General features: G+C 41.1%; 1 protein-coding gene across 1 annotated transcript in view; it reads right to left on the bottom strand.

The window, feature by feature from the left end:
- orc1 (origin recognition complex, subunit 1) overlaps positions 1–16,388 on the bottom strand; it is a 51,464-nt gene extending 35,076 nt beyond the window's left edge. Inside the window, 8 exon segments of the mRNA XM_051947288.1 lie at positions 5,988–6,095; positions 7,083–7,151; positions 7,993–8,263; positions 8,443–8,731; positions 12,137–12,309; positions 12,774–12,824; positions 12,827–12,900; positions 16,113–16,388. Of these exon segments, the coding sequence (XP_051803248.1) occupies positions 5,988–6,095; positions 7,083–7,151; positions 7,993–8,263; positions 8,443–8,731; positions 12,137–12,309; positions 12,774–12,824; positions 12,827–12,900; positions 16,113–16,207 (1,130 nt within the window). The 5' untranslated portion in view covers positions 16,208–16,388.
- Between the last annotated feature and the right edge of the window lie 1,743 nt (positions 16,389–18,131).

The following is an 18,131-nucleotide window of genomic DNA, read 5'->3' as shown; positions in this document are numbered from 1 at the left end:
GTCTGCTGAGAAGGTAGTATAAAGAACAAGGATGCAAGGCATCTGAACAGACAGATTAATAAAGCTAGCTCTGTGGTTGGAATGAGATTGAACACATTGGAGGATGAATTGGAGAGGCATGCACTGAACAAAATGGAGGCCATTCTGACAAACATGGAACATCCACTTCATATCTGCCTCAATGAACAACGAAACATTGGTGGTGGATGGCTCCTATCCCTGCGCTGCAGGACTGAAAGATTCAGAAAATCTTTCTTACCATCAACAATTAGATTATTTAATTCTAAAGTAAACAGATGAGACCCCAGACAATTGAATTTACCTTCTGGGATTAATAAAGGTATTGTATTGTACATCTGGAGAGCCGAGAGATAATTAATGGCAGATTAACAAAACAAAAAATACCAGATGTCACTTGTTAAGTTATTAAAGGACAATGTTTAGTTGAATTATGACGTCTGTGATAATTGGCCCCCAATGAACAATGTTTTTTGGGACTGGGCCAAAATGGCTACAACCTATGGCTTTACATTAGTGTAATACAAGAACACATTTTGTGAATGCTGCATTTTCTCTGTTTCCATTTGATGCTCAAAATATGTGCAGAGTTCAGTATATAAATGTCGCATTTTCGGTCTTCAACACCTATAACCATCAAAAAAGGACATAAAATGTCTGGTTTTATCATTGTTGTAATTTAGATACATTTTAAGATGTTAAAATTAAACTCATTATGCCTTTTGATAATTACCATTGCTTGACATCTCCTGGACTAAATACTTCTCAGTAAGAATATGTCTAGAGTAGTATTTATGTACATCATGTTTACCTGCACACTATCAAGCTATCGAATTGAAAATGCCTTTCCTTGAGAGCTGCAACTGTTAATTATTTTCAGTACTGACTAATTACTATAAATAAGCAAAGAGTAGAAGGTTTGAAATCAGTATTCTTTTGTCCACTCAACAGTTTAAAACTCAAACAACTGCAATTTGCATTCATATAATGCTGGGAAAAGTCGTAAATCCTGACAAGCCCAAAATTAGAAATATCGAACAACAACAATAACAACATAAGAACAGGTATTAAATATTAATCAGCTGTTAAAATAATTCACTGTAAGTCAACTAATTTTTTTTTAGTGCAAAAAATAAATTACTGGGAGGAACCAGAGTAAATAGGCTGTAGCATCATCAAGAATGATCACTAATGTAGCCAACTCACAATAAGTTAGGGATATTGTGAGGTCCTCAGTGGATTTCATACATAAGGTGTTTGTTTCACCTCAGTGATTTTGGGGATAGGGAAGCAATTGTATTCGGGTGCTAGACACACCTCATATTGTGTTTTCCACATAATAGTCTCACTGTGTACAGTGCATCTTACATATTGGGGATAATACCAGAAAATACAAAAAGACAACCCTTTTCAATGTGGCATCAATTTCAACATTCTGGGGGTATAAAAAGCTGGTATTGTCAGTAAGTCATTCCCAGTTCATCATTCAAGCAGCCATAAACACATGGTGTCACTTAACAGACGAGCAGCGCCACCTGGCCATAGCACGCCTTCATGTCGGTAGCAGGCAGTCAGATGTTGCTTGTGAACTTGGTGAGTCTCAAAATGTCATCAGCAGACTTGCAGTAAGACACAGAACTACTGGCAGTGTTCATGACAGACCCAGGAGTGGAGCCCCATGAGCGATGGACTGCAATGATGACCAATACCTAAGGACCTATACACTCAGACACTGCTATGCAACTGCCACACAGTTGCAGGCCTGTTTACGAGAAGTGAGGGGTACTAGGGTTTCCAGACAATCCATTGGCAGCTGACTCCACCGCTTTGGCTTGAATGCCAGACGACCGTTGCAGGTGATGCCACTGACACCAAGACATCGCTGTGACCGTTTGCAGTGGGCACAAGACCATGTGGCCTGGACAATGCAGCAGTGGTCTACCGTACTGTTCACTGATGTGTGTTAGGTCACCTTGCACAGAAATGATGGTCGTCAGCATTGCTGGAGAAGGCAAGGTGAGCAATATGCAGAGGCCAATATGGTCCCCAGGGTTGGTTTTGATGGAGGAGGTGCAACAGTCTGGGTGGTAGGGCTGGGCGATAAATCGATTTTATCGATTAATTCGAGTTTGTACTTAATGTCAATTTGTTTTAATGAAAATCGATTTTCTCATCAACATCCGCCACCAACGCCTGCCTGCTGGGCTCCCGTAGTTCAGAGTGCGCACCCCGCTCCCCAACATGGTGGCGAGGGGTGCAGATCTTACTCAGAAGAAAGACAACGTATCTCCAGTCATTATTACTCCGCCAAGGAACGGCGGAGTTATGTGACGATCGGAGTACGTTTGTTTGTGATTCTGTCTGTCTGTCTGTCTGAAACAGTACTCAAAAATGGACTAACAGGGTTGGATGAAATTCCAGGGAAGGTCAGAAATGGCACAAGGACCAAGTGATTAGATTTTGGCAATGACGTGGTTTATAATCTGCATCCACAGCTTTGTTCAGGATTTCTCATTGGGATTTGTAGCTGCAGACACGGTGTCGCTGTAACCATGAAGTGAACACTGTCAGTTACCCGCTGATGATCACATGATTGCGATCCTACTACAAAATTACCATGATTTATCAGTTGGAAATCATACAAGAAACAAATGATTAAACTGTGGGGTGTTTCTGAGTCCCATCAATTCCTGCTGCCTGCTATGTTTTTAGGTCACGATCTAGCAAACCCCAGCCAGACACGTTAAGTTCAGCCATCAGCCTTATTGTGAACACAAATTCACCTTCCTGCCTTCACTCATTTCTTCACCATAAGACCATGTCCTCATTCCAGCTGCTTCTAAGTTTAAACACGCCCTTTGCTAAACAGCAACTGTGTGGAACCGTTTTCTTTACTGTAATCTTTATGTGAATTTTCTGACTTTCGGCAGCGTCTTTGTCATGTCAAGAAAGCTCTTCTTAGAGAATCACTTCCTGTGCCGCTGGAATGGTTAAAAAATAAAAGCCCATAGCATTCAAAATATGCCTTCAAAATAAAAGCATGGAGGGAACACTTATTATAACACGAGCAAAACAAAGGCTTGCCAAAATTGACGAACTGATCAACAGACCTTTAAAAGAGTAATTTACACGTAATTAGGTATAAATACATGGCATGCATAACACATGCCTGTACTTAGCACAGGGTAATTGTTTATTAAATATTTCATCTGTCGGAACTGATACGTCACTGAGCATCCTTGGCAGAGTACTGCGCACTCTGAGTGCCTCTCTTGTTTGGAATTGGTTCGGGTTATGTGGCATCACTCTTTGTCATCTGCAAATTGATTTCAGGTAGGGAGTAAAAAAAAAAAAAAATCGAATAAATCGGGAATCGGGATTTTTTTGTGAAAAAATCTGAGATTTTTTTTTTTAGGCCATATCGCCCAGCCCTACTGGGCGTGCATCACCAGTCAGCGTAAAACTAATTTGGTGATTGTAGATGGTTCAGTCACTGCACATTCTTACCTCAGAGACATCATAGTACCCATCATCATCCCCCAATTCCACCACCACAGCCCCAATTTTCCGTTTATGGATGAAAATGCTCCACCACATGGACTTCAGGATGTCGGAGTGCCTCATATGGTATGGCCAGCAATGTCTCCTGACCTGAACCCCATAGAGCACACCTGGGACCAGCTGAAGCAGCGACTGGATGCTCACATCCACCCCCACGTGACCTGGAAGAACTGCGTGTAGCACTTGTGGAGGAGTGGAACGCATTGCCTCAGAACAACATCATGAGGCTTGTTAGGAGCATGAAACGTCGCTATCAAGCTGTCATTGCGGCAAATGGTGGAAACACCCGCTACTGACTGTTGTAGTGTACTATATACAGTACACTATGTACTAGTGGTGCAACGGATCACTAAACTCACGGATCGGATCTCGGATCAAGACTCACGGATCGGATCATTTTTCCTCCCCCCAGACGAAAATATTTGGAGCTCGTCTCTTCCCTTCACCTTCTCAGACCTGCCAACCGTGGCGAAATATTTTGAGTACCACTTAATCTCACGCACGCATGCACGCACACACACACAGCTCGCACTCATGTCGATAGGAAAAAAACTCTCGGTGTTTATTTCCCCGATATGACATCGTATTTTCAACGTGAAAGTAACGTTATTAACAGTACATATTTGCCAAAAGACACACACGTACACTCACGCGTACACTCACGCGTACACACACACACACACACACACACACACACACACACACACACACACACACACACACACACACACACACACACACACACACACACACACACACACACACACACACACACACACACACACACACACACACGCGTACACACACACACACACACACACACACACACACGCGTACACACACACACTTTTACCGTTTTAACCGCCAGCTGCTGCGGGTGGGGGCACAGGGAACGGGGAGAGAGGCGGAGGGAGGCAGAGGACAGGAGAGAGCGGGCCAACAAGGGTTCGGCAGACTCGTTATTCTCCGCTACTCTATGATGATTGGTTGAAATTGCACCACTACACTGCTGCATCGTGTTGTCAGGCATGAGTATTGCATGTCCACATTTCTAACAGCACTCACAGATGTCTGCAGCTTTTTGAGTAGTTTAATGAGGCGGAGCGTACCAGTGTATTTTGATGTCAAATTGCGTACCTGCTACGCAAAATGCGTACAGGTTGGCAGGTCTGCCTTCGGCCTACTTCGGCTCATCCCGTCGTGTTCGGCTCATCTCGGCTCCTCCATTTGTGTTTGTAAACTCCACCCGAATGGCCAGGTTGCTGCCGACTCTGACGTCACGCTTCACTTCGTTGCATAAACACAAGACAAGATGCTGAAGACCTCCGCTGTTTGGGAATTCTTCAGTTTAACCGAAGACAAAACAAAGGCAAAATTTGGACCCGGGAGACCAGACGAACGGATCCGAATATTCGGGCCGTCTCCGCCACAAGCAGCAGCCCCCGTTGCCGCCGCGGCCCCCCCGGGCCGTCTCCGCCACAAGCCCCGCTCCCCCACTCCACCCCCCGTCGGACGCTATGGGACGGAACGAATATTCGATATTCGTCTTTAATAGGGCCCAAATATTCGGAGGCCAGCAACCACTATTCGGGCCCTACTCGCCATGTCTGCTCTCTTCCTTTCTCCGCTCTCCACAAGCTGCGTGCGGAGGGAGCACAACTTCTTTTTATTTTTAATTTTTTTCAGAAATCGATCCGCAGGTCATGTGTGTGCCAAACCGATGACGTCGATCCAAACGGATCACGGATCAATGATGATCCGTTGCACCACTACTATGTACTAGGGCTGGCCCGAATAGTGGTTTCTGGCCTCCAAATGACAACGGTGGTGGCGGCTTCTGGCGGAGACAGCCCGAATATTCGGATCTGTTCGTCTGGTCTCCCAGGTCCAAATTTTGCCTTTGTTTTGTCTTCAGTTACATTGAAGAATTACCAAACAGTGGAGGTCTTCAGCATCTTGTCTTCTGTTTATATGCAATGAAGTGAAGCGTGACGTCAGAGTCGGCAGCCACCCGGCCATTCTGGTGGTGGTAATAAACAGTAAGAAACACGAAAGGAGGAGCCGTGATGAGCCGAACACGACGACATTTTCATCTGAGGGAGGAAGGAGTGATCACATAGACATATGTGTATATGTCATAGACATATGTGTATGTTTATGTGATCACAGGACGAGATGAGCTGATATGAGCCGATGTGGGCTGAAGGCGGAGGGAAGACAATAACGCCGCATATTCTTTCCGCCCGTTAATGTCCGATGGAGGTGGGGGGGATACCGCCGTAGCCAACGAATATTTGGATATTCGGGATATTCGGGTCCAGCCCTACTACGTATGTACTAGTGTAAATGATGGGTAGAGCACGTAAACTAAAACTGTTGCAGGTGGTCAGAGGGCATGATGCACTCACAGTTGCTTCCTGATGCGAGATGACACAAGCAGGGCCGATTTCCTCTGAGAGCTCCTCAGTGTGGCAGCCACCGGCAACACTGGGGAACTTGTACTGTCCTTCTCAGCTCTGCCCACAAAACATACAAAGAGCAAAAAGCCTTAACAGAGTAACCTGAAATATTTTATATACAGCATCATGTTGTTGCAAGCTCGCCAGAGTGTATGTTTAACAGTGAAAAGCAGGTAAAATTCCATTTTTATTTCTGAAACAGTCAATTATAGAAGTCAGACAAATGTGTTTGTTCTAACTCAGTGAATATTAGTTGAGTTAAACTGATAAATTTAATGTTTCTGCTATCTGACCTTTTACATAGCTGCTGTGATTTCTCATAGAATGACAGTATCACTCAGCACAGTAATTACTAATCACATTCACATGATTGTGATTGTGATTACTGCACCAAGCTGCAGTACTCCACTGTGGAGTAAACAGATATGGCGTCTGCAGTGTTTAGTGTCTCCTTTTTCTCCTGCACAAACTTGCTCTGAAGGTCAGTGATTTCTATGACAAGCTGGACATTTTTCCTGGAAAACTAATTGTGCACATCAGCAGGGCTGAGGCAGAAACAGGAACTATTTGAGATTTGTCCTCAGTCCTGACTTCTCTTGATATGCTAACTTAACATAATGCTTGTCATTTGTCCTTTCTTTTGCTCCTTTTCTGCATTAAGAAGATCAGATTTATGAAGGTTTATCTACATCTCCAGAACTGCCATCATCAAAAGCCTCCAATATCAAAGACTATGCTGTTTTGAACAAAACATTTCAGCTCCATCATGTTGCTATGTACAGTAAGTCAGTTTTAACATAAATTGGCTTACGAGAATAGGCTTGCAAACTGTTTGAAAACAACACAATATTTTACCAGCACTACCTCTGCTGCGATTTACTGTATGTAAAATAAACCATGGCTACTACTTTGAAGTAAGAAAGAAGTAACTCTCAGCCTAAACTGGTTTAAATTCCATGGCCTTGAACTAAAACTGATGAGTTTGGTTTTTAGTGTGCTGAATTTGAAATGAAACCCAGAAAACGCAAGAGTGTATGTACTCACAGCACATCCTGGGCTGGGTCCTTGTCTTTAATGATCTGTAGTTCTTTTCTTTGGGAAGGGTTGGTAACTCTGTTTAGAGATATACAGGGTGAGATGTCATATTTCTTCCAATTTCACTTCTTTGTGCAACTTCAAAACGGAAAAACTCAAGTAAAGTGTAATCAGTGATGTATGGCTGTATATTTTCACTTCTGGGATAAAATTGTAACACTAAGCTTCCCCCTGCTTTGCAGCCTCACACCTCAAAAAACATTAACTCTTGAAACATACACACACACCACTTGTTTAGTCCTAATGCAGTTCAACAGGAAAATGTGGCGACTTCAAAATAAATGGAGAATGAGGTATTATATTGGATGGTGGACCAGAGTGTTGGTGGTTTTATACAAGTTATCTCTGGTTATAAACCAATACAATAGTTTATTTTTGGGTATATCTAGTTGAAACATTTTTTCAGAGGTTTAAACTTCTTAAAACTCTGATTTTGCCCAGTTTAAACCTTTTTAAATATCTTTGTTTACAGTTAAAGCCATCAACAAAAGTGGTTCATATTTGGTTTAAACAATGTAGAGGCCTATTGAAAACAATTCCTCCTTAATTGTGAATTAAGCCATTAGTAACCAAAATATATCAGTTTATGTTAGGTTTAAACATTTTAAATGCCCATTTGACCAGTATTCACACTGGTTAAAAGAAAAGCTTGCATAAATATTACACAGTAAATTCAAGTTTAAGACAGGTTTAAAGAATAAGGCTGTTGATGTCACTGAGCATGTTATCTTAAAAAGTTGTTTTAAATGAATCTCTGAACTTGTGAGGACATGTTGGATAAGACTGACTGTAATTTAGTGAGGTGTATTGTACAGACTGCTAGGTGTGTTTTAAAAGAGGTGAGTGTGTGAGCACTGACCTGGTGGAATTGTCCCTGGCAGACAACAGAGGTCCGTTCATCTTAGAGGGAGGCAGTTCGTTGAGGGCAATGGTAGATGGCTTCAGGCGGATGGTGGCCTGAGTGACGGGGCTTCTGTGGGCTTTGTTGATAGGGGTGAGCCTGTGGGTGACAGAGCGAGGCTGAAGCGGAGAGGATGACAGCCTGTGAGCCAGCATCACCTTTGCATCCAGATCCTTGTCCAGAAGTTGGCTCATGACACCTTCCCCTATGACAGATTTTTTCTCTGGAGCTGGCAAACACAAAAAGCAGCTTTTTTTATTCAGTATTGATGCAGAAATATCGTTCTCCGATTTCAGCAACTGGTATAAAGTAATATTTTACACATATATAGTAAGAAATGCAAAAACAAACCATACAATGAACACAAACAAAACATTGTGTGCTTTACAAGCCTTCCGCTCCCCTTACTGTGGAGCTCCAGCTTCTTGCAGACTCCAGGTGTCCTGGTCGCCAGTTTCCTCCTCTTGGTACTGAGGCATTTTGAAGCTGACAGTTTGGTGGCCGAGTGAAGTGATTCTGTCACCACAGCACTGACTGCATGGGGAAGCTGAGATGAAGCCGAAGCAAGTTCAGAAGCAGACTCTACCAGGGCAGAGTCCACCACCCTGAAGGCCTTGGAGTCCCAGGACAGCTTGACGTACATTGTGTATTTGTCATCAGAGTTGGGAAATGGAGTAGCGGAATCGAGGTGTTTCACCTGGGAGAGTAAAGGAGAGGAATCTCAAGGGGCCTTTCATTCTAAAGCATCTTGTTTTTTCCAAACTGATTTTCAAACTGGATTCAATCCAACAATCTCACTCAATAAATTTATTTTTAAGAGGTCCTTATCAGGCACATGCAAGAATAACTGGCAAATCACAACAGCTGGTGGAAAGCAGGAGTGGCTGGATGTGGATGCCAGTACCTGCAACTAGGTCTTCAACTTTCTAACACTGAGGCGGCAGACAGTCAAGATCAGAAGCCATACATCAGAACATTCTCAACTAGCACAGGTTCACCTCAGGGCTGTATTCTGAGCCCCTTGGTGTTCACTTTGTTTATCCACGATGGCAAAGAGAGATTCAGCTCCACTCTCATCATTCAGTTTGCAAATGGCATGTTAGTGGTCGGTCTAATCACAAGTCCCTGGACGTGTACCTGTCACCTTAAGCAGACCAAACGACACTGTTCCGACAAGCACCATAATAGACTGTGACTGACAGTATGCACTTTAATACCAATTACATTGTGCTGTTTTTCTAGCCACTATTATTTAAGTGTATTTTTATTGTTATTTAAATTGTTATCATGGTGGTCTTTGCTACTTTTGTCCCTTGTGGCTCGAGTTAATGCTGTTAAGATGAACATTCTCCCCAAGCTGTCCTACCTTTTTCAGTGTATACCCATTTTTATTCCCCAGACCTTCTTTAATAAACTAGATGGCTTAGTTACTGAGTTTATATGGAATGGGGGGGTCCCTCAGCTGTGTAGGGAAGTATTGCAGAGGCCGAGATCTCTTGGAGGGCTCACCCTGCCTAATTTTAAGTTTTACTATTGGGCAGCCAACCTTAGAGTAATTCAGCTATGGATCCTTGGAGGGGTTACCTGTTCCCCCTTCTTGGCTAAATATAGAGGCGTCTTCCACCAATACGATAGTGTTGCTTATTTAAACAGACAATTCAGAAAAGGTGTATTACCTTGCTGACATGTTTTGACAGAGCGTCATCTTCAGAGTGTCATCTGACGTTTGGTGACGTGTCCTTTTTATCACGTGGTCAGTTTGACAGATTCTGACAGATCTGAAAAGGACACGTCACCAAACGTCAGATGACGCTCTGAAGAAGACAGCAGTGGCTGTCAAAACATGTCAGCAAGGTAATATAACTTTTCTGAATTGTCGGTTTAAATAAGCAACATTATCGTATCGTGTATAACGACAAAATGAACCTTATCCAACTACGTCTTCCACCAAACTTGCCTCATTGACAGCGCTCGTCCATACCCCATCAGGTTTACGGTCTCTTCCTATTGTAAAAATATTTTAGTTAAATCTACTCTGAGAATTTGGAAGCAATTTCGACATCATTTTAGTCTACAAACCTTTTCTTATTTAGCTCCAATTTTGGCTAATCCTGTTTTTTATCCCTCTCTTCTTGATTCTCTTTGTGGTGCACTTCTGGTATTAGACAATTTAGCGATTTGTATATTGATAATACGTTTGCATCATTTCAGCAACTCTCAGAGAAGTATCATTTGCCAAAGCAGCATTTTTCCAGATATTTACAGATCCGTAATTTCACCCGCAATCCGAGTTCTCACTTCCCTGCTCTGCCGGGGGCCTCACCTATTAACTCATTCTTAATCCCATTTCTGGCCATGAAAGGTATAATCTCACGTTTGTATAGCCTTATTTATTTACTGCGGCCAACTTCTTTATTGAAAATCAAGACACAATGGGAGGAAGATCTGGGGGAGGGGATCTCCAAGGAGCTTTGTGATATTGCTTTGCGTCGGGTTCATTCTTCCTTTGCTAGGCATGGTCTGAACCAGTGCAAAATCTTGCATCGGATAGACTTCACTCGAGTCAGACTCTCAAAATTTATAATGATGTTGACCCCATTTGTGACAGATGTCACCAAGCTCCAGCTACCCATCTTCATATGTTTTGATCATGCCTGTTATCATCTTCTTATTGGTCGCAAATATTTGACACCATTTCAATTTGTACCATGACACGATTCGAACCGACAGCACTTGCAGCATTATTTGGTGTTTTGCCCCCTGCTCTGTCATTCCCTAAATACAAGGCTGACTTTGTAGCATTTGTTACCCTGTTAGCTAGATGCCTGATCTTGTTGAAGTGGAAGTCTCCTATTCCTCCTTCTCATGCTTTATGGATCAAGGACATTTTTTACTTTATTAAGATGGAAAAGATAAGGTGTACATTAAATGGTTCTCTTGACAAATTCAACAAAAGCTGGAGGCCTTTCCTCAAATACATAGAGGTACTGGTGTTTACAGGTGTTTACTGTTGTTCCAAGCTGACTGCTGTTACCATACGTCCCGGACTGTGTTTGTGTGCATGGTGCCCATTTGTGTGCATGCGGTGGCAATGGAATGCTATTTAATTTTAAAATTATTTATTTATATTTCAACTCTGAGCAGCTTACATTTAACTCAATCATTGTGTGGTGACCGGAGTGTGTGTGTGTGTGTGTGTGTGTGTGTGTGTGTGTGTGTGGGGGGGGGGGGGGGGGTGTTGTGTTTTTTTTTTTGTGGTACATGTTTTTTTTATACTTAACACAATTTTGGAATCTGTGATAATACTACTCACAATGATAAAAACTCAATAAACAAACTTGAGCAAAAAAATGTTATTGTTATTTGCAATGTGCTGGAATTGGGAGAACAGTATTTTGTGTTTTATGTATTTTGGCACACAAGAAATGAAAAATGAATCTTCAATGCTTAAAAAAACAGTTTTCTTGAAATCCTATTTAAAAAAACAAAGAAAAAAACACTCTTTACTGTTGCATTGCGACTAATAATTATTATCAATTAACCTGTCAGTTGTGCCAATAGGTTAGTTAGTTGTGCCCATCATACTCCCACCCAGACTGCTGGATAATCACTTTTTTTGACTGAAAACAAATAAAAATCAAAAAACATTCTGTAAGAATGTAGGTATCTTCTTTTTGGGCCTGTCTTCTATGGCTTTTAATATTCTAAACTAATTCCATATTACATAAGCTATTATCAGGTTAGTGCTCTTGAGTGCAACCATGTTGATCTTTTGATTAAAATGTCTTTTCTGTCACCCGTTATTAAGCATTTTCATTGATTGCACAGATACACCTGACATTTAGAAGGCCGATCTCTGTGTGTAGAGTTATTTCTTTCCCACACAGATTTTGAATTATATCACACACTAGAATGAATAAAAAGTCAGTATAAAAGGTTGTGGTATGTACATTTTTCAATTTTATACTCTTAAAATCAGTAGGTATGTTGTGCACATTTTGTGTCTATGTATGGACATCATAGGGACAAACTTTTGCATTCATGAAGAATAACAAAATCAAAAGAAAGAAAGAACTTAGGGGTGTACGCATGTGAGGATCACCTGCACAGGTCTGAGGATCGACTCAACGTTGACCTCGTCATCACAGATGCGTCCTTGATAGTAGAAGATCTCCTGTGGATGAGGCTCCCTGCCCAGCAGCTTCAGTTTGCTCAAAGGCACCTCAGACGCCCGGACAAACCACTGAACTACTGCTTTCATCTCTTTCCCACTCTCTAAACACACAACAGGAGACAAGGCATATGTGATGTTTGAAAAATCTTAGGTCATCTGAAACGTGTCTCGAGTCATGCTGAGCCTGACTGGATGTCGGATGTATCAGGCAGTGCACCACTGTGGGACTGCTTGCATTTGTTGTTTTTCCACTAAATTCTTTGGGTTTGTCACCCATGTTTATATATATTTAATTTATTTGATTTTAATTAATTACTTTAAACATATTCTCACTCTTTTACACAGACACATTTACCTGTAGTTGAATAGACTTGCGAACAACCATACACCACATTCACACAAAGTCCCATGCAAAACTCCTTGTACACTCATTTGAGTGATACCAATAAATAAATATAATATTCATATATTAGTTATTCTTGTCAGGATTTTAATGGTAATAAGTATTTATTATGGGGTAATAACATGTCAGTTCCTGAATTCATCATCACTGATCACAACTCACCGTCACCAAACAGCCTGACGACTTTAGCCACATATGGGTCGTCTTCATTTTCCCTTCTATGAGAATGTGTTGCTCAGGATAAATGATGGTAGCCCTTGGGAGACCCTCCACACTGATCACCAAGGACCTGACACACAATGAACAAACACCATCAATCATGCAGGCAAAAACTAGACTTGGACAATGAAACCACGGTGAGCAAAACTGTCACAACAGACATATTTGTAATCGCATTTTTCAGTGTGGTAGGTTACTGAGATTGCAGCCATTGTGTCCCATTATGAAGAAAACAGTTACACACACAAGCATAAGCAAGGTTCATCAGATGGATAATTCAGGGCTGCAGACTTATTCAGAGTCAAAAACTATACAAGGATCTGTTAAATCAGCACACACTATGCTCATAACACATGTTTAGTAATCCTCAGTATGGCTCCATAGACCATTTACAGTGTAGCAATATTGGCAAATGTGCACAAAATCCAGTTTACAAACAGAGGGTTCATATTATAAAAAATAAATGTATGAATTATTTCTTCAGCTAATCTATATTCAAACTACAGGCCTTAAAATGTGATTATTTAGGTTAGACAGGTTTAAACAAATAATACATGAAGTAAATTAAAATGTTTATCATGTAACATTGTAGATATGTTTGCAAAAAACATAACACTTAAAGGAATATTTCTGTTTAAAATGCAAGAACAATTTTAAAAAATGAAAGCTTTTCAAAAAAAGGGGTCAAATTATGAATCAAAAATGTTGCAAATTTTAAAGACTGTGAAAAAGTAATGAGTGAAGTCAATGTAAGATTTGTTTGTTATCCAATCATAATGCCTATGCATAACAAATGACTGTGTTAGGATATAACTAACCGTATTCACATCGGTGTCAATGTGTGTGTTGGAGCTTTTCATTGCTTTGGTAATATTGAAAAATGAAAAACTTAATTGTTTTTTTTTAAATGTGGCTGTATCGACTGAACTACATCCTTGGTATTATGCTTTTAGTTCATTGGAGTACTTGTTAATGCTTCAGTGCTGCAGGTACTAGGCTGCTTGGGCTCATCTCATTCATTTAGTTAGGGTTGGTTGCCTGCCATCAACAATGTCCTAATTCCTAAAATGCATCTTGAGAACAAAGGATCAAGGAGGCTTGCTGGAAGAGCTATGATGAAGGATGCACTTGTATCCTTAATGTGTCTTCGACTGATTATTTTATGCACTTGCAATATAAAAGAAGCACAGCACACAACAGTTATATACAAACCAGGTCTGGTGCAAGACTGACAAATGTGTGTATAATACAGACATCTCTCTGACAATCAATCACTTTTTTGTATAGCAATGGTTTGTGTCTCAAACCTCTTTCAAACTTAACCGCATGTGTGTGTGGTAAACAAGTGACATTCATACATTCTTATCACATTATTCCATGCTGTGAACTGAATTAAAAGAAACAATCTATTAATTATCTGTACACCGCTTCATCCTTAGAGGGTCATGGGGGGGCTGGAATCTATCCCAGCTGACTTAGGGCGAAGGCAGGGAACATCCTCACAGGGCCTACACAAATAGCAATCACAACTTAAAATCACCAGTTAACCTCAGCATGGTTTTGGACTGTGGGAGGAAGCTGTAGCACCCGGTGAAATCCAGTCAGACATAGGGAGCGCATGCAAACTTCACACAGCTTCAAACCCAGGACTTCGAGAGGCTACAGTGCTAGCCACTGCACCACCATGAACACTTTTCTGCTCGTCTGATAATGATAACTCATATGTTATAACATAACAAGGGACAGGTGATACAACTGTGCCACACATCATATTTAATTGAACTCATTGAAATAGCAGCTCTGTAGCATTGATGTCTCACTTTGATAAATGTCTGCTGCCTTGAATCCTCTATCTCCTCCTCTGCTTGCATCTCTGATTTCTCCAATCTGTCCTGTGCCCCTCTGCCACTGTGTGGTTCTGATCAGCCACACAGCAGTACAGAAACAGACTGCAGTGCACAGTACAGACTGCAGAGAACATCACTGGAGCCACCCTGCCCTCCATCCAGGAACTGTACTCCACTAGAACAAGGAAGCAGTGCAGGGAACATCATCAGACCCCAGTTACCCCGGATATAAACTGTTCTCCCCCCTCCCCTCTGGCAGGCGCTACAGAGCCACCAGACACAAGAACAGCTTCGTCCCCACTGCCGTCATCCGAGTAAACAGCTGAGCCATTCCTCTACACCTGTAAAATATACAGTATTCCAATGGACATGTGCAGTACTTTTTGTAATATAAGAACATCCTCTGCTTTTTGCCTTGTATAATCATGAAGAAATTATCATTTTGCACTACTGTGTTTATATATTCCTTTCCAGCTTGTAACTACCTGTATATATTGTATTCATTTTATTACTACTATTTTTCCCCTGTTCTTCTTTTTTAGTTATTCTCTTTCCATATTCCTAGGGTGGCATCAACAGCCAAAACCAAATTCCTTGTATGTTGTGTACTTGGCCATTTAAGCTGATTCTGATCTCTGGTGGTAGGGACAATTACATGAGGAGGGGAGTCGAGGAAAGGAATCTAGGATACATAACTGAGAAATAAGAAGGGGGGTGGGCAAATCGGAGGAATCTACATATACGGGTAGGCTGGTACAGGATGAGGCACCAGGAAGTGTTCATGGTGTTTTACAAGGTAAGACGGGTACCAGACACCATCATTCATTCATGTGTTTGTTTGCTTGCTGGTATGAAAGTGGACCTCACTCTTATTTTTTCTGTGAAGGATTTGTCCCTTTGGACTTTTGATTGTAATTGTAGTTACAGTTTGAGGACAAATCACCAAGGTAGTATTAATGTGCAGCCACGTGTATATACAGTATACTGATCTGTCAATACCTGTTCCAGTTATTGTATGGACTGTGTTACAAGACAATGCTTGATGTCACATCAAGTATTGTCTAGTAACACATCAATGATGTGACAAAAGTCGTTCAATCAATACTTGTTTCAGCCTTGAGCTGCCGTTTGTTTTTTCAGCTCGACTTATAGCTAACCACACTATGTTTGTAAATGTCTGTAAATCTAGGCTCAGCGGATATTCATCATTATATTTTCTTTCTTTCAGCGTTTTGTCTTTTTTTGTTTACAAATGGTCAATGAAAATCTGTAAATCAGTAATTTGGATAACTGACAACATAATCTCATAATAGTTCCAGGAATCCATTATCTATATATCCATATCTATTTACTTATCTATCCACATAGTCCCCATCAATTTTACCCCGGAAAGAAGCACTGATATCACCGGTTGGAAATGAGCAAAGGTACTCACCCATAATCGTAGGTTTTTAGTTTCCTATTGAAACTGAGAGGCTGTCCACGCCACTTGTACTCTCGTTTGACTCTCTGTCTGGTGAAATATTTCATCGTGTTACCTCTCTATCTCTTCTATGAGTTCGATTTAAAAAAAAAACACACAATTCCTGGTTGATCTGTGCCTTATATCTGTTTTAACGGACAATCAGCTTCTAAAAAACGATGACACAACCAGTCGGAGCCCGAGACACAGTGACGACATTTCGCGCGAAAATTGCGAACCTTCCGGTTGCTTCTTCTTCTGATGATGTTTTAGGCACACAACAATCAGCAGAGACGGACTGCTGCCCTCCAGAGGTCATCAGCTCAACTCATCCAGTCTATGGCTGAACTCGACTCACAAAGTCCAGTGTGGTGGAGAAACTTAATTCCTTATTTAATTCGCAAATACAAGAATATTTCTGTAAAATGAATTACTATTGCTTTGAAATTAGTCCTAAAATTAATAAATGTAGGCAATACATATATGAATAGAATAGAATAGAATAGAATAGAATAGAATAGAATAGAATAGAATGACTTTATTGATCCCCAAAGGGAAATTCAATTGTCTGGTCTCATCTTTTTGCTTTTGAATTAAATAGTCTGATTGCTGATGGCAAAAAAGATTTCCTGAATCTTTCAGTCCTGCAGAGCAGGGATAGGAGCCGTCCACCAATGTTTTGCTGTTCACTGAGGCAGATGTGAAGTGGATGATCCATATTTGTCAGAACGGCCTCCATCTTGCTCAGTGCCTGTCTCTCCACCTCATCCTTCAATGTGTTCAATCTGATTCCAACCACAGAGCCAGCTTTTTTCATCAGTTTGTTCAGACGCCTTGCATCCTTGTTCTTTATACTGCCTTCTCAGGAGACTGCAGCATAAAACAGGACACTTGCTACCACAGACTGATAAAACATCTGCAGCATCTTACTGCAGATGTCTAAAGATCTAAGTCTTCTGAGGCAAAAAAAAAAAAAAGTCAGCTCTGGCCCTTTTTGTAGATGAAGTCTACATTTTTAGACCAGTCCAATTTATTGTCAAGATGGACACCTAAATATTTATATGATGTCACCACCTCGATGTCCACACCACAAGTGTTCACTGGCTCAAGAGGGGTTTTGGATCTGCGGAAATCTATGATCATTTCCTTTGTCTTTGAGGTGTTGAATAACAGGCAGTTTTTGTGACTCCAGTCACTGAAGGCATTTATCAGATCCCTGTATTCAGCTTTATGTCCATTTCTGATGCATTCCACGATAGCAGTGTCATCAGAGTATTTCTGAATGTGGCAGGACTCAGTGCTGTATTTGAAGTCAGATGTATACAGAGTGAACAGGAATGGAGCCAGGACTGTTCCTTGTGGAGACCCAGTACTACTCATTAATGTCCCAGAAACACGGTTCCCCAGCCTGACAAACTGTGGCCTTCCTGTCAGGTAATCAATAATGCACGTAATAGGTAAATAAATTGGTCTGTAGTTTCAAAATGACAGAATTAGACTTAGACAGCCTTTATTAATCCACAGAGGGAAATTCTGTTAAGATAAGAACATAGAATATGTAATACAGCAATAAAAAAAATTAACAAAATATACGAGAATATACAAGAGTGATACAGAATGCGCAAATGAGAATGTTCTTGGATGTGGAAATGACAAGTAGGTGTGGATGAGTTCACAGATTTTGAAATTTAAGAAAAAAATTGATAATGTTGTCAAAGCATGTTTCTTGCAATTGCACCTTTTAGCCAAAGTCAAGCCTTTTTTAAACCACACTGACCTTGAAAAAGCCATTCATGCTTTGATCGGTTCAAGACTGGACTACTGCAATGCACTTTATATAGGCATCTCCCAGTTGTCCAACAGCTGCCTGCAATTCATGCAAAAATACTACAGCGCATCTTTTAACAAACATGCCCAGAAGTGAGCACATCACTCCAGTTCTTTACACTCTCCACTGACTTCCAGTCCAGTCAAGAAACCTTTTTAAACTTT

The sequence above is a fragment of the Acanthochromis polyacanthus genome, chromosome 4, assembly GCF_021347895.1.
Source record: "Acanthochromis polyacanthus isolate Apoly-LR-REF ecotype Palm Island chromosome 4, KAUST_Apoly_ChrSc, whole genome shotgun sequence".
Taxonomy (NCBI): domain Eukaryota; kingdom Metazoa; phylum Chordata; class Actinopteri; family Pomacentridae; genus Acanthochromis; species Acanthochromis polyacanthus.
The sequence above is the reverse complement of the archived record's forward strand: the minus strand, read 5'-3'. Positions and strand labels throughout refer to the sequence as shown.